Genomic DNA, 27,065 nt, shown 5'->3' with positions numbered 1-27,065 from the left:
TGGCATATGGTGCCGGAGCCCTACTCCTTTGAGCCACAGGCACCACCCAGCAAGAGTCCTTTGTTGATCGGCTGAGCCGAAAGCAGGCTCGTTTCTTGACTCCTAGAAGCAGGGGGTGGAAACCTTTTATAAGGGGCTTTCAGTAGGGGAGGGGGGGGTCCTTAATGCAAGCCAAATTTGACAAGAGCCAACTCCTGGTAAGGGGAGTCCTTATAAGGGGAAGCTGGGGTTTTGCAGTTATTACTAAACTCTTTTTTAGCTGAGCTTCCTGTCTTAAAGGGGAGTGTTGAAAGCCTTTAGCTAGATGGAGTTGGGGCATAACAATTATGGACTTCTTAGAGGCACCCACCACTCTTCACAAATTTTCCTGAGAAATCCATTTTATTCTAAATAGAAACTGCTGCTCAGAGAGCAAGTCTGAATACCTTCTCTCAGAAATGCTTTGCTTGGGCAATGATTTTATTAGATGAGCAGGAAGATTGAAGGTTTTCCCACTAGGTTTTCTCCCACCCAGTGTTGAATTGAATATTGTTTCTGGCATCCCATGTGAATAATAAAAGAGGAGATGAAAGATGAATTTGAAATGTTTGTACCTTTATACATCCACAATGCTCCCAAGGTCTGTAAGTCAGTTATAAACATATGTCCAATTCCTATCAGGATTGTGATATAAATATTAGCTTTCTATGAAAAGAATGTGAACTATAGTGGTTAACTTCAGATAAGGAAGGGTGGTATGGAGACATCTACACAAAGTATAAATGCAGGCTTGTGTGGGTAGACTTTTGCCAAGAATAACCAGAAAAGCTAGAAAAATGAAAACAGAAAAATTTGGTTGAAGGTATGAGAGAGCTGCTTAGGCAGCCAGCATGTGAGGAGCCAAGTTTCAAGAGAGAAGGGAAACTCAGGAGGGTTGCCTCTTTCCCCAATAAGGAATCATAAATAGTGTGGAATAAACATGCAGAAAAGCTGCGCAAACTTTGGTTGCCAAGAAGCAGGGAATCTGTTTTTTGATGTTTTTTTGTTTACTTGTTGTGTTTTGAGACAGAGTCTCACTCTATTGCCCTGGGTAGACTGCCATGGAGTCCTAGCTCATGGTAACCTCAAACTCCGGGGCCTGAGCAGTCCTCTGGCCTCAGCCTGAGTAGCTGGGACTATAGGTGTCTGCCACAACGCCCAGCTAGTTTTTCTATTTTCAGAGATGGGGGTCTCACTCTTGCTCGGGCTGGTCTTGAACTCCTGAGCTCAAGCAATCTATCTGCCTTGACCCAGTGTTAGAGTTGCAGGCATGAGCCACCGTGCGCGAGGCTCAGGGAATCTGTTTTTGGTAGTCTTAAAGGGCTGGAAAGAAAAAAACCTGGAGTTCTATACAACCAAAATGATCAGAACTTGCACCCACAATGCCTGGCTAGTTCTTCTATTTTGAATAGACACAGAGGTCTCAAATTCCTGAGCTCAAGGAATCCTGCCTTGGTTTCCTAGAGTGCTAGGATAACAGGTATGAGCCACTGCCCCTGGCCTTATTCTTTTAATCTTTGTCTTTTAACCAAAGCATTTTCTTTTTTTTTTGTTCAGACAGAGTCTCACTTTGTCACCCTTTGTAGGGCTGTGGCGTCACAGCTCACAGCAACTTCAAACTCTTGGGCTTAAGCAATTCTCTTGCCTCAGCCTCCCAAGTAGCTGGGACTACAGGCACCCACCACAACACCTATCTATTTTTTTGTTCCAGTTGGTTTAGTTGGCCTGGGCTGGTTTTGAACCCGTCACCCTCGGTGCATGTGGCTGATGCCATAACCACTGTGCTACAGGCGCCAAGCCACAAAGCATTTTGCTCAGACTGGTCTTGAACTCCTGAGCTGTCCAGGCTTCTTTACAAGGCAGTCTCAGAATTCCAAAGAGCAGAGTAAGAGGGAAGGGACAAGCTTCAGTACACAAACAGGTGGGGGTTTTTTTTGTCTGTTTTGTTTTGTGTGTATGACAGTCTTGCTCTGTTGCCCTGGGTAAAGTGCAGCGGTATTATCATAGCTCATGATGACATAGTGTGAGCCATCATGCCTGGCCCACAAGCAGTTTTTATTCCTTAGTTTTTGTCACATTTACTATCGTCTCATTGGTCAAAACAAGTCATGGGGCGAAGCCAGGTATAAGAGATGGAGAATAGAAAAGTTATGTTGCAAAGAGCTGAGTGCACGGGGAATTATGGTCATTTTACGATCAACCTACCAATTGCCTTACCAAAAGCACCATAATTAAGTCAAGTGACAAACTTGGAAAAATATTTGCAACTCAAATCACTAACGATTAATTTAGCTATTACACAAGGAACTTGTATAAAGTTGTTAAGAAACAGACTAGAAGCTAACACAAAAGGCTAAAGGATATGGACAGTTTCCAACAGGAAACACAAATGTCTTTCTTAGATGGGAACAAGGGAAAGGAGAAAAATAGGGAAATTTTTAACATCATTTAGATAATCTTTAAAAAAATGGATTCTTAATTCTTTAAAAAGTACCAAAAGGTATATGGTGGAAAAATCTTTCCTCCTCCTTGTACTACATATGTCATGTCCAAGAACATGCCATGCAGACATTGTTTTTTTTATCTGTTTCCCAGGCTGGAGTGCAGTGGCTATTCACAGGTATGATCCCACTATTGATCAGCACAGGAGTTTTGACCTGCTGTTTCCCACCTGGGGCGGTTCACTCCCCCTTAGGCAACCTGGTGACGCCCTGCTCCTGGGAGGTCACATGGATTGCTGAACTTAGTACCGATACGCGATTGGCATAGGGCACTACAGCCCAGAACTCCTGGGCTCAGGCAGTCCTCCTATCTCAGCCTCCAGAGTAGCTGGGACTATAGGCCCATGCTACTGCATCCGGCACCATGCAGGTATTCTTAATTAATATTTCAAAATATTTAAATTGCTTCATTTATGGCTCCTGGGTTTGGTCATGTTTCCAACTCTATAATTATTTTTAAATGAAAATATTGAAACTCCCCTATGATTTCTTCTAATGACATTTATTTTTAAATTTTTTATATTTAAATTTTTGATCTTTTGAATCACCCCAACATAAGCTGTAAGGTACGGATCTAGTGCCAAGTGATGAATTACCCATCTTTCTACTACTGATTTAAAAGGTTTTGTTCATAAACTAAATTCCTGCATATATTAACATTTAGAGGTAGGCAGGTCAGCTGAACAGAAAGAATGACAGCAAACCTCTGGAGAAGGACAATGTTGGGAGAAACATAACTGGAGCTGCAGAGCCTTTCCTTTTCACTTGAGCTGAACTAACGTGTCCGTGATAACTGCTGTATTGTCACCTAGGAGAGCTCCTGAAGGATTCTTAACCACCAGCCACACAGAAAACCAACAAGTAAGAGAAAAGGGTTTTTTAATATGCAAACTTTGTATTTGGGCACCAAAATGCAATATATAACAAGAAACCATTATTTTGTCAATGACATTATTATCTCATCTAAGAACACAGAAATTATATTAGTAAGAAACAACAAAGGGAAAAAACTTAAACTGACTTTGTTAGGGGAAAGGTTGTTTATTTTGGCTCTGGTCATAGTTCCATCATATCTACTTTCTTTGTAAGTTCAGCTTCAATGGAATCCTAGAGGAAGAAAGAAACACCATAAAACAGATGCTTTAACTTCTAATGTTATTTATTTATTCTGAGACAGTTTTTACTTTGTCACCCTTGGTAGATTACCGTGGCATCATAGCTCACAGCAATCTCTAGCTCTTGGGCTCAAGCAATTTTCTTGCCTTAACCTCCCAAGTAGCTGGGACTACAGGTGCCCACCACAATGCCTGGCTGTTTTTAGAGACGGGGTCTTGCTCTTGCTCAGGCTGGTCTGGAACCTGTAAGCTCAGGGCAATCCACCTGCCTTAGCCTCCCAAAGTGCTAGGATTACAGGTGTGAGACACCACGTCCAGCCTTTCTAATGTTATTTAAAATAAAGGAAGAAAAGCAGAAAAACATTTAAATAGAAATTTTAAAAATACTGTTATGAATATCAAATATGCTTTTAGACATTCCCTTGGTTTTACAATTACCCTGTCTTTCCTTCAAAACCCTCCCAGAAGATTTACATAAATATCCAAAGAGAAAAAAAACCTTTAGAAGGATGAATCTGTACTGATACCTAAATAGATTTTTGTAAACTTTACTCCTAAAGCAAGTACTTCCAGAAAATCTGTCATATCGGCTTTGCACCTGTGGCTCAAGTGGGCGCCAGCCACATACACCTGAGCTGGAGGGTTCAAATCCAGCCTGGCCCGCCAGACAATGATGGCTGCAACCAAAAAATAGCCGGGCGTTGTGGAGGATGCCTGTAATCCCAGTTACTTGGGAGGCAGAGGCAGGAGAATGGCTTGAGCCCAGGAGCTGGAGGTTGCTGTGAGCTGTAATGCCACGGCACTCTACCCAGGGCGACAGCTTGAGGCTGTCTCAAAAAAAAAAAAGAAAAATCTGTCATATCACTTCTTTTCCCTTTGATCACCACTATCTTCCTTACTTCTTATCTGGCCTGAAAATAGGCCAACTGGTTTCTGCAATTTTCTATCTCCCTCTCTTGATCTACCCTATACATTTGTTATAGAATAATCTTCCTAAAGCACTAGCCTGATCAAAAAGTGTAGTTTTGATCACATTTCTCTTGAGATTAGAAAACTTTCAGTTGTCCCTACAGCTTTTAAGTTCAAGCCTCTTTATACTGAAGGCACTTTATATCATAAACCAATTGACCTCTTTCAGCTCTTACATTGTTTGCTCCTGTGCAGCTGGACCTCATCACTTGCCACAGCGTAAAAGTCCTTATGACTTTGCTAATTCTTTTTGCCTAGAATATTCTTTTTTTTTTTTTTTTTTGAGTCAGAGTCATACTTTGTCACCCTTGGGAGAGTGCTGTAGCATCATAATTCACAGCAACTGCAAACTGTTGGGATCAAGTGATTCTCTTGCTCAGCCTCCCAAGTAGCTGCCACAGGCACCTGCCACAACACTTGGTGTATGTGGCTGGCACTGTAACTACTGTGCTACAGCCTGCCGAGCCTGCCTTGAATATTCTAATATCTCTCAACACTCCTTTTTTCTACTATGAAAATGTATGCAAAATATTAAAAGGCATAAAACACCACTATTTTTTTTTTTTTAAGACAGAGCCTCAAGCTGTTGCCCTGGGTAAAGTGCTGTGGCAGCACAGCTCACAGCAACCTCCAACTCCTCAGCTCAAGCGATTCTCCTGCCTCTGCCTCCCAAGTAGCTGGGACTACAGGCGCCAGCCACAACCCCTGGCTAATTTTTGGTTGCAGCCATCATTGTTGTTTGGCAGGCCCGGGCTGGATTCGAACCCGCCAGCTCAGGTGTATGTGGCTGGTGCTTTAGCTGCTTGAGCCACAGGCACCGAGCCGACCACTATGTTTTTTGTGTGTTATGTGTGGGGGTTTTCTGGTGAGGACTGGAAAACCTGCTGGAGAACTTCTAAGAGCTGTAAAACTGCTGATATGTTTTTTTGTTTTTTGAGATAGGGTCTCACTCTGTTGCTCTAGGTAGAGTGCAGTGGCATCATTGTAGCTCACTGCAACCTCCAACTCTTGGGCTCAAGCAATCCTCTTGCCTCAGCTTCTCCAGCAGCTAGGACTACAAGTATGGGCCAAGATGCTGGCTAATTTTTCTATTTTTAGTGAAGACAGGGTCTTACTCTTGCTGAGGCTGGTTCAAATTCATGAGCTCAAGTGATCCTCCTGCCTCCACCTCCCAGAGTGCTAGAATTATAGGTGTGAATCACCTGGCCTGGCCCAACCTGTGTTTTTAGTGGAAAATAATATACATATACACACATTACCAGAGAAGTACTGAAAGATGCATGGGAATGATACGCAGCTAAGGAGAAAGGAAAGAAAGATGAAGGGAGCTTTAATTAAATTAGAATTTCTCTCTTTTTTTTCTTTTGAGACAGAGACTCACTCTGTCACTCCAGGATAGAGTGCAGTGGCATCATCAGATCTCAGAGCAATGTAAAACTCTTGGCTCAAGTGATACTCACATCTCAGCTTCCCAAGTAGCTGGAACTACAGGTGCCTGCCACAGTGCCTGGCTAGTTTTTCTACTTTAATAGACAAGTTCTCACTCTTGTTCAGGCTGGTTTTGAACTCCTGCACTTAAGAGATCTGCCCACTTCGCCCCTCACAGTGCTAGGATTGTAGGTGTGAGCCATTGCACTGGCCAGCATTTATCTCTTTTAAAAACATCTAAAGTTAAAAACCAGGATCTACTTACTAATTCTCGTTTTGCTTCTTCAATTTTCACTTGAGCAAGAGATGGATTCTTTTAGAGAAAAATAAAACAAGGAAAGGTTATATTGCCTCGATCCAGACTTAAGGGGCAAAAAGTATCACAATCTTTTCAAAAGGCAAAAAATCTTATAGAGGGAATATCCAATGTACATATAATACCGATATTCAGCACTTTTTTTTTTTTTTGAGACAGAGACTCACTCAGTTGCCCCAGGTAGAGTGCTGTGGCATCACAGCTCACAGCAACCTTAGCCCACTGTGTCCAAGAAATCTTCTTGCCTCAGCCTACTGAGTAGCAGGAACTACAGGTGCCCACCACCAGGCCCAGCTAGTTTTTGTCAATTTTTTTTAGTAGAGACGGGGTCTCATTCTTGCTCAGGCTGGTCTTGAAACCACCCAACTCTTATTCCATTGTCCAGGCTAGAGTACAGTGCCATGATCATAGCTCACCGCAACCTCCAACTCCCAGGCTCAAGTGATCTTCCTGGCTGAGCCTCCTGAGTAGGTAGGACTACAAGCATGCATCACCATATTTGGCTAATTTTTCTATTTTTAGAAAAAGAGATGGGGGTCTTGTATGCTTCTCAGATTGGTCTTGAATTCTTGGCTTCAAGCCAATCCTCCTGCCTTAGCCTCCCAAAGAGCTGGGATTATATACACGAGACATTGCATCTAGCTGAACACTATCTTTAAATCTGTAAAGATTATCTTCATGATCATGTAGTGCCCTTGGGGAAGGATGAAGGAAATAATTTTTTTTTAATTCATAAAAATAATTACCGGCATTAAATCTAAATAGGACCCCAATTTTCTCTTCAAAGGAATAGTCTGTCGTTTTAACTCTGCCAATTTCTGGGGGTGAAAAAAAAGAATCACAAGGTAATAGAAATATTCACAACGTAATTAAATACTATTCATTTCTGAAATAAAGCATAATAAAGCATTAATATTAGAATATTTTATTATTATTTTTTTTTTTGAGACAGAGTCTCGCTATGTCACCTTCAGTCAGTAGAGTGCCGTGGCATCACAGCTCACAACAACCTCAAACTCTTGGGCTTAAGTGATTATCTTGTCTCAGCCTCCCAAGTAGCTGGGACTACAGGCATCTGCCACAACGCCCAGCTATTTTTTGGTTGCAGTTGTCATTTTAGCAGGCCTGGGCCGGGCTCAAACCCGTCAGCCTCAATATATGTAGCCGGCGCCCTACTCACTGAATTATGGGTGCCAAGCCAATATTAGAATATTTTAAATAATATATCAAAGAGCTTCAAAGATAAATGGATAGACAAATCCACTCCCAATGGAAACAATATTTGCAATATGCATAAAACAGGAAAGTTATACTCCTGTTTATTAAGAATAGGATTGATATACACTATCTAAGAACACAAAAGAATGTTACTGAGAAGAATCAAAATGTAAAAGAAATGTAGGGTTTCACATCCGTACTTATGAATTGTCAACTTAAGATTCTAAAAATCAAAGTATAAAAAACTTATGAATAACAAGATAAAACAAAACCCCTAAACACTAAATGGGATTGCATGTGGTAACTACAGGAGTTTGGGGGCATCATTTTATCGTACACTAAAAGAGAAGAAAGAGGAGCACCTAGACGGTTAGCACATTGTCTCTCAACAAATTTGTTTAATAAATAAATCAAAGTATATAACTGGTTCTAGCAAAGTTCTAGCCTATACTAATAAAGGAAACCAAACAAATGTGAGGATATATATAGCAATCAAATAATAAAGATACAAATACTGGTGAACATAAAGTACAAAGGTAAATGAAAAGAAAGCAGATCCGTAGTGAGTAACAGCTATCTAAAAAGAAAAGAATGAAAAAGCAGATTGTGGACTACTATTTTTCAAAAACTTAAATTAAGCTCACCTCTGATAATGCTACTAGAGACTGATGAGACAGAGACGCATCCATGCCTCTGGCTGAAAGCTGCTCCTAGAAGTACAGAAAAGGGGGTTTGGTTAGAAAATAAATTTGGAAGGGATCATAAAACAGTTTCTTTTCTTTCTTTTATTTTATTTTTTTTTTTGTAGAGACAGAGTCTCACTTTATCACCCCCAGTAGAGTGCCATGGCATCACACAGCTCACAGCAACCTCCAACTCCTGGGCTGAAGTGATTTTCTTGCCTCAGCCTCCTGAGTAGCTGGGACTACAGGCGCCGGCCACAACGCCCAGCTATTTTTTTTTTTTTTTTTGGTTTGCAGTTCAGCCGGGCCGGGTTTGAACCTGCCACCCTCGGTATATGGGGCCGGCGCCTTACCGACTGAGCCACAGGTGCCACCCTCTTTCTTTTATTTTTTGAGACAGAGTCTTACTTTCTCGTCCTTTGATAGAATGCCATGGCATCACAGCTCACAGCAACCTCCAACTCTTGGGCTTAAGCAATTCTCTTACCTCAGCCTCCTGAGTAGCTGGGACTACAGGCGCACGCCACAATGCCTGGCTATTTTGTTGCAGTTGTCACTGCTGTTTTTAGCTGGCCAGGGCTGGGTTCAAACCCGCCACCCGTGGTATATGGGGCGGGCGCCCTACCCACTGAGCCACAGGCGTTGCCCAATCATGAAATATTTTCAACACAGTAACCAGGAGCTATGAATCATAGAAGAAAAACTGTACACACTCCTCAGCACTTCTATGTTACATGTGAATCTTTTCCACACTCACGTATTTGTGACAAGATGGGTAGAGTGCATGCTTCAGGCCTGAGTTTCAGAGCCTGAATCTGGATGTGAAGTTAACCACATAACTGGATCTGCTTTGTTACCTATCTTCTCTGTAGTCTCCTCTTCTGTAGAAAAGGAATAATCTGATACTGCCTACTTGTGAGGATGATGGTTAAAAAGAAGCCTGAAGAGAGCTAACTATATCCAATCTTTCATACAAACCTCTGCAGTTTTGATTCCATATCTGAACTCCTCTGACTTTGCTTTCAGAAAGTCCATGTTCTGAAGACGATGGTCAACTTTGGCCCTTTCTGTAGACAGATGCAACTCTGCTTTTTTGAGATCCCTTTGAAAAGTAAAATTAAAAACATCTTCTTCTCCTCCTCTTCAGTAAAATTATTATCTACTATTTTTTGGATTCAACTCTGAACTCAATTCCCTACCACAAATTCTATATCCCAAACTATCATGCATCTTTCTAGGTTATTTTCCCCTCCATTTGGGATTTTCCTCAAGAAATACAAAACAACTTTAAGATTAAGATAAACCAGTTATTCTTAGAGAAAGTAAACCTGCCATTCAAAGAAAGCAATTTAATATATCCTAAAGTCAATTTGAAATAGAAAATCCCAAAGGCCTCCTTTACTCAATATGATATGACATGCTATAGTACCTTGCACACATCTATCCAATATTTGTTGAACAAATTTACACACCGCCAAATTACTTGTGCAGATACACACGCTGGAGCTACTGGCTCTAATCTCTGGCACAAGAAACTTAAAGAAGGCCACAGCATGAAAACAGGGACATAAGAGCTACAGTAAGAAAACACAACAAAATATTATGTGACTTTAAGTTGTATGGTAGTTTATAAGTAAAAAACGCACATACCTTTTGAAAATTATAAAACCACATTTAAAAAAAGAAATCATATGAAGTAAAAGGTGAAAAAGGGCTGTACCCACCTACCTCCACCTCCACTTAAAGTTGTACTTAAAAAAAATGTCTTACAAATCCCATTTCCTAATGTGTTTTGTTTTGGAGACAAGAGTCTCACTTTGTCGCTCTCGTAGAGTGCGGTGGTGTCACAGCTCACAGCAACCTCCAGCTCTTGGGCTTAGGCAATTCTCTTGCCTCAGCCTCCCAAGTAGCTGGGACTATCTAATGTGTTTTTCAAAACATATCTACTGCCCAAACTAAATTTGACAATATCCTATTACTCCTTTACAATAAAAACTGTCACCATTTTCAACTCAATTACTTACTCTTGCAGACATTTTTCTAATACTAAAGTTGCAGTTAGATTTTTTTCAAGTTTTTCCAGTTCGAGCTTGATTTCTTCATTTTTAGATTTGGTACGAAAAAGATTAGAGGTCAAATCATTCACTGCAGGGATAAAACTAAAAGAAAACTCTGGTCACATAAATGGACATTAAGGACAGTAATTATAATTTTTCTTCATTCCTAAGAATAATTTTACTTCTGTGGATTCTTACATAACCATGCTGTTTATACCTTTATGTATTTTTTACATGCCATTTCCATTTCCTGGAATGCCTTTCATCAGCTGGCCTCTTTTGAAACTTGAGATCTACCCCCATGCTGCAATTCACTGACCCTTCTGTGCTTCCCAGCTACCACCCGTACATTCTTGAACTGCTGTAGGGGTCAGACCATGTTATACACTTTTACTTCTCCATCTTCCTTACACAACTATGAGCAGAGACTGTTCTTGAAGACTGTTACTACCCTATTCATCTCTACTTCCCCAGAGCTTACACAGTAGCATACAAATGGTAGCTGGCATCTGCTAAACTGATTTAATTCTATTAGTGTCCCAAAAAGTCAGCCCTAAAGTTGCCACACATAGGAAAAATGGGAAATTGTAGCTAAATGTACCTTTATTTACACTTCTTTGTAAAATTTTGTAATGAATATTGTATAAATAAAGCTACATTTAGAGGCTGGGCACAGTGGTTCACAACTGTAATCCTAGCATTCTGGGAGGATGGATGGATTGCTTGAGCTCATGAGTTTGAGACCAGCCTGAGTAAAAAGCAAGACCCCGTCTCTACTACAACTGGAAAAACTGAGGCAAGAGGATTGCTTGAGCGCCAAGAGTTGGAGGCTGCTGTGAGCGATAACACCACAGCACTCCACCAGGGCAAAGGCTTAAGACTCTGTCTCAAAAAATAAATAAATAAAATAAAATAAAGGTACATTTAGCTGCAATTTGCCATTTTCCCTATGTAGGGCGACTTTAGGGTGACTTTTGGGACATCCCGTAGATTTCTGCTGCCATATAGCCTACATGTTCTTATACCTAAAACTGAGACAGAGTCTCCCACTTTGTCGCCCTTGGTAGAGTGCTGTGACGTCACAGCTTACAGCAACGTCCAGTTCTTGGGCTCAGGCGATTCTCCCACCTCAGCCTCCCAAGCAGCTGGGACCACAGGCGCCCGCCACAACACCTGGCTATTTTTCGTTGCAGTTTGGCCAAGCCCAGGTTCGAACTCCCTGCCACCCTCGGTATATGGGGCCAGGGCCCTACTCACTGAGCCATAGGCGCCACCCCTAAAACTTCTCTTTCAACATACATAAAAATAGCCCTTAAATTGATGATTAATCAGAACAGCTGCATAGTTCTCTGATTATGACAAATTGTAGTGTTAGTCCTAGCTAAGACAGGTCAATAGTGACAGTCACATGAACTCTGGAGTCAGACTAGGTTTGAATCCCAGTTCTGTCATTTACTTACTACCTTGCAGAAGTTATTTATCCCACACCACTTCTGACCCTCAGTTTCCTATTAGGATTAGTGGAATAATCATGTCATTATATAGGTGTCCCTAACCAACTCTACAAATAGGTTAAGTTCATAACCAAAATTAACTATGCTCAACCAGATCGTGTAGCCTACTGTTTTCTTATGGTATACAGGGAACAATGTGACACCTAATCCCTTTTCTATACATGAGAATCACCTTTTACAAACCTAATCCTGGAAAAAGAAAACACTAAAAATTAACCTATATTAAGTTTATCTGAATTAATTATACTTGCAAAGATAAGTAACTAAGTTCAATGCTTTTGCATTTTTTGTTAATTTCCTATATAGGATTACCATGAGAACCAAACTGTCCTTAGGTCAAAACCTATATGACTGCAGAAATTAAACTGTCACAAGAATTACCTAGCTAGTGAGGTATCCTTTGTTTCAAGGACCACTGCACTGTCAACCAAAGCATTCAGATATCTGGAACCAATGCTAGAGAGATTGGCAGGGGAAAAATTCACACTCTCCACGAGAAGGTCTTGAAGATGCTTGGCTAAAAAAGACAAAGAGTTCCATGGTGACTAAGATGGTTTGTGTATTTTTTTAAAATCTTTTAATAGCTTTACTGAAATACCTCATATACCATAAAATCCACTCTCCTAAGGTATACAACTCAATGGTTTTAGTACTATATTCAAAGTTGTATATCCCTCAGCACAATCCATTTTAGAACATTTTCATCACCCCCAAAAAGAAATCTACATCCCTTTGTCATTCCAATCTCCCAACCCACAAAACACTAGTAACCCCTTTCCCTTATCTATTCATTTGCCCATTCAGGACATTTCATATAAACAGTATCATATGACATGTGGTTCTCTGTGGCTTCTCTTATTTATCATAATGTTCAAGTTCATCCACACCGTATCATGTACCGGTGCTTCATTCCTTTTTATGGCTGAATAATATAACATTGTATGGCTGAGTATGGTGACATTTGCTTGTAATCCTAGAACTTTGGGAGGCTGAAGTGGGAGGATTGCTTGAGTCCAGGAATTTGAGATTAGCCTGTCTGAGACCCTATCTTTACAAAAGCTAGAAAAATTAGCCAGTGTTAGTGCACACCTATAATCTCAGCCAAGTGGGAGGCTGAGGCACGAGAATCACTTGAGTCTAGAAGTGTGAGGTTGCAGTGAGTTTCGATGAAGCCACTGTACTCTAGCCCCAGGTGACAGAGACCCTGTCTCAAAAAAAAAGAAAGAAAGGAAAAAAAAAGGGTTGCGCCTGTGGCTCAGTGAGTAGTACCAGCCCCATATACTGAGGGTGGTGGGTTCAAACCTGGCCCCAGTCAAACTGCAACAAAAAAATAGCCAGGCGTTGTGGTGGGTGCCAGTAGTCCCAGCTATTCGAGAGGCTTAGGAAAGAGAATCGCCTAAGCTCAAGAGCTGGAAGTTGCTGTGAGCTGTGATGCTACAGCACTCTACCGAGGGTGACAAAGTGAGACTCTGCCTCTAAAAAAGAAAAAAGGAAAAAGAAAATTATTGTATGAATATGCCACATTTTTTTTTTTTTACCCATTTACCTACTAATGAACTAATGGACATTTGGGTAGTTTTCATATTTTGGCTATTGTGAATATGCCGCTATAAACATTCATGTTAGGTTTTGATATGGATATATATTTTTCATTTCTCTTGGTTATATACCTAGGAGTGGAATTGTTGGTCAAATGATAATTGTATGTTTAACCACTTTAGGAATCACCACAATGTTTTCCAAAATGACTGATTTTACATTCCTATCAGAAGTGAACAGAACTCCAATTTCTCCAAATCTTTTCAACAGTTATTACCTATCTTTTAATTATAGCCAGGCTAGTAAGTATGAAGTGGCACTGTGGTTGTGACTTGCATTTCTCTGATGGCTAATGATGCTACGATTTTTTGGCCATTTGTGTATCTTCTTGGGAGAAATGTCTATTCATATCTACTCTCCACTTTTTTTTTTTTAAATAGAGACAGGGTCTTGTTCTTGCTCAGGTTGGTCTCAAACCTGTAAGCTCAGGCAATCTACCTGCCTCGGCCTCCCAAGTGCTAGGATTACAGGCATGAGCCACTCCATCTGGCTTGTCCACTTTTTTTGTTGAGACAGAGTCTCACTGTGCCACCCTTGGTAGAGTGTCGGTGTCATAGCTCACAGCAACCTCAAACTCTTGGGCTTCAGCAATTCTCTTGCCTCAGCCTCCCAAGTAGCTGGGACTATAGGTGACAGCCCCAACACCTGGCTATTTTGTTATTATTGTCATTGTTCGAACCCGCCAGCCCCTCTGTATGTGGCTGGCACCCTAACCACTAAGCTACAGGCGCCAAGCCTACTGTTTCCTTTTTAATTGGCTTATTTGTCCTTTTATTATTGAGTCATAAAACTATTTCACATATTGTAGTTACACATTTCATGTCTGATACGCAGTGTAATTCACAAATATTTGCTCCAATACTAGGAGTTGTCTTTTCATTGATGGTTTCCTTAGAGAACAAAGGTTTTTAATTGGGATGATGTCTAATTTACCCATTTTTCTTTTTTCACAAAGGTAGGTACCTATATTACCTCCTATGAGTTTTACGTTTAGCTCTTATACTTTTTATCTTCTTCTATTTTCTTTTTTTTTCCTGAGACAGAGTTTTACTATGTCACCCTTGGTAGAGTGCCATGGCCTCATAGTTCATAGCAACCTCCTCAAACTCTTGGGCTTAAGCAATTCTCTTGCCTCAGCCTCCTGAGTAGCTGGGACTATAGGCACCCACCACAACTACAATGGCTGGCTATATTTTGCTGTTGCTGTCATTGTTTAGCAGGCCAGGGCTGGGCTTGAATCCTTGGGCCTCAGTGTATGTGGCCAGCGCCCTACTCACTGAACTACGGGTGCCAAGCCTTATTTATTTATTTATTTGTTTTTTTGAGACAGAGTCTCAAGCTATCACCCTGAATAGAGTACTGTCATGTCACAGCTCACAGCAACCTCCAGCTCTTGGGCTTAAGCAATTCTCCTGCCTCAGCCTCCCAAGTAGCTGGGACTACAGGCGCCCCCTACAACGTCCGGCTATTTTTTTGTTGTTGTTGCAGTTGTTACTGTTGTTTTAGCTGGCCCAGGCTGGGTTTGAACCCACTAGCCTTGGTGTATGTGGCTGGCGCCCTAACCACTGAGTTACAGGTTCCGTCCACATTTTTTATCTTCTTACTAATTTTTTTTTTTTTTTTTTGCAGTTTTTTGGCCACGGCTGGGTTTGAACCTGCCACCTCTGGCATATGGGACCAGCGCCCCACCCCTTTGAGCCATAGGGGCTGCCCATCTTCTTACTAATTTTGAGATAATTCTTATAAATGGTGTGATTTAGGGCCCAAGTTCATTCACAAGTGTATATACAGTTGTCCCAGCACCATTTGTTAAAAAAGCTATTCTTTTCTCCATTGAATTGTCTTGTCACCTCTGTCAAAAATCAATTGACCAGGAGATCAATTTTTAGCATAACAATGTGGGAGTTCTGCTGAACTCTTCTGTGAAACTAATAAAAATTATGAAAAAGGAAAAAAACAACTATTTAAGCCAAGGTCTCTAGATATAGTCCCAAGGGCAAAACAGCAAATGAAGAAACAACTATTTAAGAAAATTTATAAGAACTCGGTAAGAGGGCAGCGCCTGTGGCTCAGTGGGTAGGGCGCTGGCCCCATATACCGAGGGTTGCGGGTTCAAACCCAGCCCCGGCCAAACTGCAAAAAAAAAAATAGCCGAGTGTTGTGGCGGGCGCCTATAGTCCCAGGAACTCGGGAGGCTGAGGCAAGAGAATTGCCTAAGCCCAGGAGTTGGAGGTTGCTGTGAACTGTGACGCCATGGCACTCTGAGGGCAATAAAGTGAGGACTCTGTCTCTCAAAAAAAAGAACTTGGTAAGAAAGTTGACAATCTGTGGTATCTGAAGCAAGACTGTTCCCTCTCTTATCCCTTCTAGCTTCCTGAGGTGAAGACTCCACTCCAGAGTGCTGTAGTCAAGGACACAGGGCTCCCTCTGCCCCTAGCTCCTACCTAGAGGGCTTTGTTCCTGGGAAGAGAAGGTTTTAGTTGTTCTCTTCCTGCCACCAGCTATCTGGTGCTTAGTCTGAGTCCCAGGGGAAGGTAGTTGACAGGTGTGTCCACCCAGCCACTGCTCTTCGAATGGAAGCTCTACCTTGAGTGAGATATGCTGAGCGTACTGGCGTCCCAATTGTTCTTGCACTGGCTTGTAAGGTAGTGGCTCCACACCAACAGAGGTGAGCCAGGAGGACCTAAGCATTCCTTCACACTGAGTATCACTCATAGAGAAACTTGGTACTCTCCCTAACCCCAGATGCAAGTCCTGGCTCAAAGAATTTGCAGGGGAAGGCAAGGGGTGGTGGTATACAAACAAGTCATAAAACACATGGCTTCTCATCTCTTCCCAAACCAACTGACTTCACTTGCAACAGAGAGACTGGAGAGGTTCAAGCCTAAGGGCATTCTCAAAAACAGTAGAAGTTGTGACAAGAGGAATTGAGAGCAGAGTCAAAATACAGGCTAAACTGTACGTTAGCTAGTTTGTAGCTAACCAGGGAGTAAGACATCTAGGAGGAGCCATCCAACATCTAACTGACCTTAGAAAGTATTCCTTTGCCTGTGGCTCGGTGAGTAGGGCACCAGTCCCATATACCGAGGGTGGTGGGTTCAAACCCAGCCCCGGCCAAACTGCAAAAAATAAAAAAAATAAATAAAATAAAAGGGACTAGAGATAGGTTGTTACTGTGCTGCCCATGCTGGTCTCTGGGCCTCAAGCAATCTTCCTGCCTCAGGCTCCCCAAGGTGCTGGGATTATAGATGTGAGCCACTGAGCTACCAATTTTTTGCCAACTCTTCTAAAAAATAGACAGGAGAGAATAATTCCCAAGTTTTTCCATGAGTCCAGTATTATCCTGATACCCAAACCAGACAAAGACATTATAGAAAAACTACAGAATATCTTTTATGAATACAGACATGATAACCCTCAACAAAATACTCACAAACTGAATACAGTAACCTATATTATACACCATGAGTAAATGGGGAAAATGTTGGTTCAATGTCTGAAAGTCAATGAATGTAATATATCACATCAATAGAATATAAAACAAAATAGCTCGGCACCTGTAGCTCAGTTGTTAGGGTGCCAGTCACATAACTGAGGCAAGAAGGTTCGAACCTGGCCTGGGACCTGCTAAATAACATGACAACTGCAACAACAAAAAAAAAGCCAGGCATTGTGGAGGGCACCCATAGTCCCAGGTACTTGGGAGGCTGAGGCAAGAGAATTACTTAAGCCCAAGAATTTGAGGTTGCTGTGAGCTGTGACGCCACAGCACTCTACTGAGGGCAACATAGTGAGACTGTCTCAAAAAAAAAAAAAGTACAGAACAAAAATCATGTATCACCTGAATAGACACAAAAGAAGCAATTGACAATATCCAACACCCTTTCATGATAAATACACTCAATAAACCAGGAATACAAGTAAATTTTCTCAAATTTGATAAAAATTGTCTATACAAACCCCACATACTTAATGGTGAAGACTGGATGTGCTCCCTCTGAGACCAGGGACAAGACAATGAATGGTTTTAACAGTTCCATCTGTACTCCTCATGATAAAAAAATACTCATGTAAGTATTACATCTTCTTTCAATTCCTGAAAATATTTCCAAAATGTTCCAATTTAAAGTACTGTAAAAAAATGTTCTTTGCAGAAATAAAAACAGTACCTAAAAATGATTTGCATGATTTTTTTTTTTTTTTTGAGACAGTCTCAAGCTGTCACCCTCAGTAGAGTGCCGTGGCATCACAACTCACAGCAACCTCAAACTCATGGGCTTAAGGTATTCTCTTGCCTCGGCCTCCCAAGTAGCTGGGACTACAGGCACCCATTACAATGCCCAGCTATGTTTTTTGTTGCAGTTTGGCCAGGGCTGGGTTCAAAACCGCCACCCTTGGTATATGGGGATGGCAACCTATCCACTGAGCCACAGGTGCTGCCCACTACTTACAATTTTTAGAATTATAAACTGAGAAAGCTGGACTGCTTTAGCAATATACATAAATCTATACTTGTTAAAATTTTCCATTTTCTGTTCAACATCATCACTGTATTAAAGAAGGAAAAATAAACTTTATTTTTGTTTTGTTTTGTTTGAGATACAGTCTTGCTCTGTTGCCCCAGGTTACAGTGCCATGGCATCATAGCTCTTAGCAACCTCAAACTCTTGTGCTCAAGTGATCCTCTTGCCTCAGCTTCTTGAGTAGCTGGACTACAGGCCCTCATCACAACAATTTTTCTTTTTTTAGTAGAGACAGGGTCTAGCTTTTGCTTATGCTGGTCTTAAACTCCTGAGCTGAAGGGATGGATCCTCCAGCCTTGGCCTCCTGGAGAGCTGGGATTACAGGTGTGAGCCACTGTGCCTGGCCTGTATACAGACTTTATAATGTTTGTAAGTTCTGATAACCCAATACCATTGCATTAGCCAGAGAAATGATGATTAAAGTGTATGATGTGTACAGTTGCAAATATCAATGATGTCAGCACTCTAGATACCTAAATATGAAAAATTGTATTAAAAATGTTGTATGTATTAATAAGAACATTCGCTATTTAAATGTATCATCCTGAAAGTTACTTAAGGTCAGACATAAGTTTATTTTGAAAAAAATCTTTCAGTTTTAGTTATAGTGTAAGATGGAAAGTTCTAATAAAATGAGATTTTTCTGGACTCAAAGTTTCATTGTTTATACTGTTTTTTCTTTCTTCTTCTTTTTTTTGGGGGGTGGGGGGAGAGAAGAGTCTTACTCTATTACCCCAGGCTACAGTGCACCAGCCTAACTCATAGCGACCTCAAACTCCTAGATTCAAGTGATCCTCTTGCCTCAACCTCCTGAATAGTTAGGACAACAGGCACATGCCACAAGGCCTGGCTAATTTTTCTATTTTAGTAGAGATGGGGTCTCACTCTTCTTAGGCTGCTCTTAAACTCCTGAGATCAAGTGATACTCCCCCCCTTGACCTCCCAGGGTACTAGGATTATAGCTGTAAGCCACCATGCTCTTTCTGTTGCCTGAGCTAGAAGGCAATGGCATTATCATAGCTCACTGAAACCTCAAATTCCTGGGCTCAAGTGATCTTCCTGTCTCAGTTTCCAAGTAGCTGGTAATACAGGTACACAATTTTTTCTTTTCTTTTTTTTTTTTTTGAGACAGAGTTTCATTATGTCACCCTTGGAGTAACATGGCATCATAGCTCACAGCAACCTCAAACTCCTGGGCTTAAGCGATTCTCTTGCCTCAGCCTCCCAAGTAGCTGGGACTACAGGTGCCTGCCATGACACCCAGCTATTTTTGTTGTTGTTGTTGTAGTTGTGATTGTTGTTTAGCTGGCCCGGGCTGGGTTCCAACCCGCCAGCCTCAGTGCATGCAGCCGGTGCTGAGCAAGTACACTATTTTTTTTAAGCTATGGGGTCTTGGCTGTGTTGCTCAGGCTGATCTCAAACTCCTGGCCTCAAGCAATCCTCCCAAGTCAATCTCCCAAAGTACTGGGATTACAGCTGTGAGCCACCATGCCTGGCCTATACGGCACTTCAATAACTAAACAAATAAAATCATTTTAAATGAAATAATAATAAAATCAAACAATTTAAAATAAAATCACATATGTGGGAGGATATGGCTACAAAGGAGCAGCACAGAAGACATATTTGGGATGATGGAGTTGTTCTGCATCTTGACTATGGTTCCTGATTGTAGGACTGGTTCTGGACTCTGCATGTTAACAGTATACAAAACCAAAAAGTCAGTTTTACTGTATGTTAATTTTCTTTTTTTTTTTTGTATGTTAATTTTCAAAAGAAAATTATAAAGAAGTACATATGCAATCAAATTAAATGTAAATAATACACTACATTATTCCACAAACCTGGTTAAATTTAGGGTAAATGTAGATTTTTGCCAATTTACGTTTGTAATTTATCTTATAAAACTGTAATTGTCTTCAATATACTTTTTCAAACTACATATGCCCAGCAGAAAATTCTAATGTGAGCCCCGATCCATAGAGTCATTTGTCCAATTCATACACTTCATGGCTGCCACCTTAGGTGTGCTGACAACTCAGTATGACTAAATCAGGGGAACTGGGCATAGACTAAACAGACTTGTAAGTAAAAACCCACAGGGCATCTTGTGTGTCAGGCTAAAAAGTTTCAACCCTTATCGTTCAGGGCTTACTGTTTTGTTATCAGAGTACCAATAAAATATTTACTATAATGAAATTAATAATTTCGAAAGTTACAAAAAACGTTACTATTATTACAGTGTGGAAGACAAATCCAGGTAAAATAAAGAAGCAAAACAATCTGTCTACACTACAATAATCTTGCATACTTTATTGTTATAAATTTTGGTTACCTTTATTTATTCTCATTCAAAACAATGGACTTAATCTCACCTTCTGATTCATATTCACTTGCTTTCTGTTTCAAGTCCTCTATTACCAGGTAGACATCCCTGTCCCGGACTCTGTTGCGTTCTGAAAGGTGATATAAAATCTCTGTGGTCCGTGGGTTCACTTCATACTGTGGAATGGGATGATCTCCAAATATTTTTTTTAACCACGCAGCAACCTGACCATTAAAAGAAAGACAAATACTATAAGCCTTGTTTACTGTAATGGCACGATGGGAATATAGCAAAGTGATCAAAAACAAAATTTCTATGTTTTTCTAACACTCTGTGTGATCATTCAGATGTCCTACTTCACATTCTCACTTGTCTTTAGGGAGATATCAGATGGTAGGAAATACAAAGTGAGCATCAGCCTAACTCACAGCAACTACAACAGTACAATAGTCAAAATTACCAGAGCAACCCTTTCTTTCCCAAAGCTACACAAAAAAGTACAGACTAATAATTTGCTTCACTTGAAAAACCTTAAAGTCCAATATGCGGGTACAAAAGCACTAAAATATGTGACAGGTCTGGGGCGAAAAAAAATAGAGTTGTCCCTAACACACCATAAGCCCCGCAGTGCCGGGAGCCACCCAGAGTTGGGATGCTGGACGCTAAGCAGGTTAGGTGTGAAATAGCAGGAATCAGCAGTGACCGGTGAGGCTTGGCTGGAAGGTGGGTCTGGGTTCAGTCCCACTCCAGTCTGCTCGGAGCGGTTTCGTTTTAGGGGCTGCCTCTCCAAGTCCGGGTCCAAGTAAGGGAAGGCCAAGGAAGGAAGGGAAATGCCCCTTTCAAGAAGGTCCAGGGGACTTGCAGATCATCAAGTCGGCACTAAAGATGGATGTGTGGAGTAGGGAAGAGGAAAAGTAGACTTGGCGTGCGCAAACGATCCGCCATGGCGTAGGTGTGACAAGGATGCAGCCTAGGAGTCGGTAAATCCCCACTCCCGCCCTGTCACCTGCGCTTCTTTCTCCTCCTGCGGCTCCATAGCTGCCGCTCCCGCCGCTTCCCGCGGAACTCCTCGCGGGACCAGAGTCCCGCGCGCTCCTTAAGCCCTGCCCACACGCCGTTGGGCCCGCCCCTCCCCAGGATTTCTGGGAGTTGTGGTTTTTACTCGGACTCGAGGCTGCTGAGCCCTTGGACGAGGCTGAACTCCGGCTCCAGCGTTGCAAGCTTCACTTCCTTTGCCACTTCCCTGCTGTCTCCGCCCTCCACCGTAGAAACTTCAGAATGAGAAGTACAGCCGCCTGGACAGGGCTGATTTTTTCCTTTATTTTATTTCTCTCTTGAATCATTTGTCTTTAAAAAGTACCTGAAACGTTTTTTTGAGACAGAGCCTCACTCTGTCCCCCTGGGTAGAGAGCCGTAGCATCACAGCTCACAGCAACCTCTAACTCTTGGGCTTACGCGATTCTCTTGCCTCAGCCTCCCAAGTAGCTGGGACTACAGGCGCCCGCCACAACGCCTGGCTATTTTTTTGTTGCAGTCGTCGTTTAGCTGGCCTGGGCCAAGCTGGAACCCGCTAGCCTCAGTGCATGTGGCTGGCGCCATAACCACTGTGTATGGCGCCAAGCTGAAACGTTTGATTCTTGGTTAGCAGATATTTGTGTTTCTTCTATATTGGCAACATGAATTTATAATTTTTATTCTACCCTGGCAATATAAGCTGTGGCAATTTTAACCTTATCCGTTATTTACCGTTACCAAGAGGCTAAATAAGCAGGAGAATGTTCAGCTGAGACTGTCACTGCCACTCACCCATTCTTGCATTAATTTCTTTCCATCCCAAAGGTTCTCTCCTCCCTTCCATCACTCTGTATTTAACACTATGAGAGATTCTTTGTATTTATACAGGAATGTAAAGTTTTCTTTTCTTTTATTTTGTAGAGACAGAGTCTCACTTTACCACCCTCGGTAGAGTGCCATGGCGTCACACGGCTCACAGCAACCTCAGCTCTTGGGCTTACATGATTCTCTTGCCTCAGCCTCCCGAGTAGCTGGGACTACAGGCGCCCGCTACAACGCCCAGCTATTTTTTTTTTTTTGGCTGGGGCTAGGTTTGAACCTGCCACCTCTGGCATATGGGACCGGCGCCCTACTCCTTGAGCCACAGGCGCCTCCCGCCCAGCTATTTTTTTGTTGCAGTTTGGCCGTGGCTGGGTTTGAACCCACCACCCTCCGTATATGGGGCCGGCGCCCTACTCACTGAGCCACAGGCGCCGCCCAGGAATCTAAAGTTTTCTATGTGTGTTTATATTTTTGTTTCATTCTAACAGGGACAATGTATTAGGTAGACATGCATTATTTAACCATTTTCACATTAACACACACAGATTAAATGACTTGACCAAGATTAGGCAGCAGAGCTGGAACCTGAACAAAGTGTTCTGCCTTGAGATGGGTGTTTCAGTCTCCACACTGCTACCAGCAACCTCCTACAGTGTACTGTTACACTGTACTGTTAACACTGTACAAGAAAAGAAGATGGCTTGAAGAAGGAACAAGGTCGCAGTGGCTCAGGCCTGTAATCCTAACAGTCTACGAGGCTGAGGCAGGCAGATTCTTTGAGCTAAAGATTTAGAGACCAGCCTGAGCAAAAGTGAGACACTGTACCAAAAATAGAAAAACTAGCTGGGCTTGTGGCAGGTGCTGGTAGTCCCAGCTACTGGGGAGGCTAAGGCAAGAGAATCACTTGAGCTCAAGAGTTTGAGGTTGCTGTGAAGTATGCTACTGCCACAGGACTCTAGTCAGGGCAACAGAGTGAGATGCTGTCTCAAAAAAAAAAAAAAGAAAAAAGAAAGAAAAAAAATAGCTGGGCGTTGTGGCAGGCGCCTTGTAGTCTCAGCTACTTGGGAGGCTGAGGCAAACAAATTGCTTAAGCAGAAGAGTTGGAGGTTGCTGTGAGCTATGATGCCACAGCACTCTACCCAGGGCGATATAGTGAGATTCTGTCTCAAAAAAAGAAAAGTACCTATGATTTAATAATAAAAAGAAAAAGGGGGCGGCGCCTGTGGCTCAAGGAGTAGGGCGCCAGTCCCATATGCCGGAGGTGGTGGGTTCAAACCCAGCCCCGGCCAAAAAAAAAAAAAAAAAACTGAAAAAGAAAAGTACCATGTACTGAACTTATGTGTGATTTAATATTAAATTATGGATCAGGGACTGGGTGCAACAGTTCACAACTGTAATCCTACCACTCTGGGAGCTGAGATGAGATGAGAGGTCAGGAGTTCACGACTAGCCTGAGCAAGAGTGAGACCTCATCTCTACAAAAAATAGAAAAATTGGCTCAGCGCCTGTGCTCAGTGGTTAGGGCACAGGCCACATACACCAGGGCTGGCAGGTTCAAACCCAGCCCAGGCCTGCTAAACAACGACAACTGCAACAACAACAAAAATAGCCAGGCTTTGTGTGAGGGCTCTATAGCCCCAGCTACTTGAGAGGCTGAGACAAGAGAATCGCTTAAGCCCAAGAGTTGGAGGTTGCTATGAGCTGTGATGCCACAGTACGCTACCGAGGGTGACATAGTGAGACTGTCTGGCCCTGGTATATGTGGCCATCCCTAACCACTGAGCTACGGCACCAAGCCAGTTTTTTATTTTTATTTATTTTTTTTTGTAGAGACAGAGTCTCACTGTACCGCCCTTGGGTAGAGTGCCGTGGTGTCACACGGCTCACAGCAACCTCTAACTCTTGGGCTTACGTGATTCTCTTGCCTCAGCCTCCTGAGCAGCTGGGAATACAGGCGCCCACCACAACGCCCGGCTATTTTTTTGTTGCAGTTTGGACGGGGCTGAGTTTGAACCCGCCACCCTCGGCATATGGGGCCAGCGCCCTACTCACTGAGCCACAGGTGCCGCCTCAGTTTTTTATTTTTTTAAGAGCCAGGGTCTTACTCTGTCACTCTATGCTAGAATATAGCGGCACCGTCATAGCTCAAGGCAGCCTAGAACTCCTGGGGCCCAGCAATCCTCCTCACTGGGCCTCCCACAGAGCTGGGTTTATAGGCATGTGCCATTACACTGGATCCTTGTCCATTTTGATCACTACAAATTTTACAAGCTATTCCTGCAATTTTTTTTTTTTTTTTGAGACAGAATCTCACTATGTCACCCTGGGTAGAGTGCTGTGGCGTCACAGCTCACAGCAACTTCCAACTCCTAGGCTTAGGCAATTCTCTTGCCTCAGGCTCCCAAGTACTGTGACTACAGGAGCCTGCCACAATGCCTGGCTATTTTTCTGTTGTAGTTGTCATTGTTGCTTTTTTTTTGAGACAGTCTCACTATGTTGCCCTCAGTAGAGTGCTGCGGCGTCTCAGCTCACAGCAACCTCAAACTACAGGTCTTCAGCAATTCTCTTGCCTCAGTCTCCCAGCCACCACAATGCCTGGCTATTTTTTGTTGCAGCTGCCATTGTTGTTTAGCTGTCCCGGGCCGGGTTCGAACCCGCCACCCTCAGTGTATGTGGCTGGCACCCTCACCGCTGTGCTATAGGCACCAAGCCCCTGCAATTTTGTTGTTTTTACAAACATATTTTTTCCTGTTAGTTTATTCCTTCCCCTCATTCCCAAAAGAGTAGTCACATTTGCCCATAGCTCAACTTGGAAAGGAGTAGAGAAAAAGGTTGCTGACTACATTTGTAAGGTGATGACCCTTTTAACTTAGATACTTACATGTCTCACACAAACTTAAGGTTTAGGGTGTAAGCCAAGACTTGGTGGATGGAGCTAAAAGATGCTTCTCAGAACAGTTACAAGTGAAGACAACATCAATAGTCACACACACACAAAATCTTTACCTATCACAAAAATCTCAGTATAGGCTCAGTGTCTGTGGCTCAAGCAGCTAAGGCGTCAGCCACATACACCTGAGCTAGCGGGTTCAAATCCAGCCAGGGCCCACCAAACAACAATGACAGCTGCAACCAAAAAACAGCCGGGCATTGTGGCAGGTGCCTGTAGTCCCAGCTACTTGGGAGACGGAGGTAGGAGATTTGCTTGAACCCAGGAGTTGGAGGTTGCTGTGAGCTGTGATGCCATTGCACTGTACCCAGGGCAACAGCTTGAAGCTCTGTCTCAAAAAAAAAAAAATCTCAGTATAAAAAATTCTGTGGGAGCAGGTGCAGTGGTTCATGCCTGCAATGCTAGCACTCTGGGACACTGAAGGGGAGGATAGCTTGAGCCCAGGAGTTGAAACCAGCCTGAGCAAAGCCAGACCCCATCTCTACTAAAAGTAGAAAGATTTGCCAGGTGTCAGGGCCTGTAGTCCCAGATACTCAGGAGGCTGAGGCAAGAGGATTGCTTGAGCCCAGGAATTTGAGGTTGCTGTGAGTTAGGCTGAGGCCATGAGGCCATAACACTCTCCCTTGGACACACAGCGGGACTCTTTCTCAAAAAAAAAAAAAAAAAAAAAGAAAAGAAAAGAAAAAGAAAATTGTGTGTATGTGAGGGCGCCTCTCCCCAATCTTATTGGATAGGTATAGCAAGTGTTTGTTTTTTGAAACGAGTCTCACTATGTCGCCCTCAGTAGCGTACCGTGAGGTCATAGCTCACAGCAACCTCAAACTCTTGGGCTTAAGCAATTCTCCGGCCTCAGCTTCCCAAGTAGCTGGGATTACAGGCACCCACCACAACACCCAGATATTTTTGTTGTTGTTGCAGTTGTCACTGTTGTTTTTTAGCTGGCCCAGGCGGGGCTCGAACCCTCCAGCTTTGGTGTATGACACCGTTGCCCTACCCACTGTACTAGTGCACCGCCCTATTGAGATGGGTGCCAGCAGCCTCATCACCCCCATAAGATGGATGCCAGCAACCTCACACTACCCACCCCACCCCCCAACCCCCAGGAGGAAGGGGAAAAAAGAGGTAAATGAAATGATGCCAAGTACCATTACTCTTAAATCTGGTGGGATCTGCTGGAACAGGACCCATGGGCCAAGAACTGTCATCTCCAGAGTTAATGAGCTAAGTGCTGTGACAAATTGTTTTACTTATCCACTAGTTGCTAGATCTGCATTATGTTACCTTATTGTTATCTAACTAACCTTTACGTTACCTATTGGCTAATCCACTAAACTGCTAGTTTGCTTCTATAAAAGGGGGTCATCCTGACTCCGTGCTTGCTTTCTGCTTCTTTTGCCAATTTTTTTACTTTTAATTGCTAACTTTCAGACCACCTGTTTGGCTCGTTGCCAACTTTTAGACTAGAAAAACCCCAACTTCATACCGGTCCATGCTCTCTCACTCAGTCTGCTTTAGACTTTGCTGAGACAGCCCCCTGGTTAATAAAAGACTCCTTTTTGAAGTTTTTGAGTCGGTGGTCTTATCTCGCCCAGTAACACTATTATTACTAGTTTTTAAAATTTCAGGTTAATATGAGGGTACAAACGATTAGGTTACAAAGTTTGCATTTGTTAAAGTCCCTGTTGTGGTTGCGTCTCACACCCAGGACACGGAGGCTATTATTAATGCCCCTCACCTTCAAACCAGCAGCGCCCCGGGACAGGTTGACGCCCACACCACCTCGCACCCTTGGGGCCTGGTAACTGCCCCTTAGCTGGTTCCGCTACTCACGTGGTTTCCCGGGGCAACCACAAGGTCGATTGGAAAGCCTAAAGTAAATGTGTAATAAATGGCCCCCAAAGCTGGCGAATACCTAATCATTCATTTTGAGGCTTAAAGGTAAAAAATGATATTTAAAAATAAGTAGCCTGCCCAAAAAGGCAGATTCGCGTCGGGAGGTCAAAGCGAGGGGC

General features: G+C 42.6%; 1 protein-coding gene and 1 non-coding gene across 6 annotated transcripts; both read right to left on the bottom strand.

Moving 5' to 3' along the window:
- Positions 1-3,381: 3,381 nt before the first annotated feature.
- On the bottom strand, positions 3,382-27,040 carry HAUS1 (HAUS augmin like complex subunit 1). 5 transcript variants are annotated; one of them, XR_008376003.1, is made up of 10 exons: positions 26,884-27,040; positions 20,317-20,491; positions 12,201-12,336; positions 10,273-10,407; positions 9,721-9,822; positions 9,227-9,350; positions 8,210-8,275; positions 7,094-7,165; positions 6,297-6,859; positions 3,382-3,626 (listed from the first exon to the last, which is right to left on the bottom strand). XR_008376003.1 is itself a non-coding variant. In XM_053571807.1 (10 exons), the coding sequence occupies exons 1-10, from the start codon at positions 26,971-26,973 to the stop codon at positions 3,576-3,578; spliced, it is 999 nt and encodes a 332-aa protein (XP_053427782.1). In that variant the 5' UTR covers positions 26,974-27,040; the 3' UTR covers positions 3,382-3,575. The 5 variants fall into 5 exon arrangements, 4 of the variants coding, with proteins under 4 accessions (XP_053427782.1, XP_053427783.1, XP_053427784.1 ...); XM_053571807.1 differs by having other exon boundaries at positions 6,297-6,344; XM_053571808.1 differs by lacking the exon at positions 26,884-27,040 and adding an exon at positions 21,274-21,348 and having other exon boundaries at positions 6,297-6,344.
- On the bottom strand, positions 5,457-5,516 carry LOC128572183 (U7 small nuclear RNA). Its single transcript, XR_008376092.1, has one exon. It is a non-coding gene; the product is annotated as a U7 small nuclear RNA (small nuclear RNA).
- Positions 27,041-27,065: the final 25 nt, after the last annotated feature.

This window comes from Nycticebus coucang, chromosome 19 (genome assembly GCF_027406575.1).
Source record: "Nycticebus coucang isolate mNycCou1 chromosome 19, mNycCou1.pri, whole genome shotgun sequence".
Lineage (NCBI taxonomy): Eukaryota > Metazoa > Chordata > Mammalia > Primates > Lorisidae > Nycticebus > Nycticebus coucang.
Note: the sequence above shows the minus strand (reverse complement) of the source record. Positions and strands in the feature narration are given on the sequence as shown.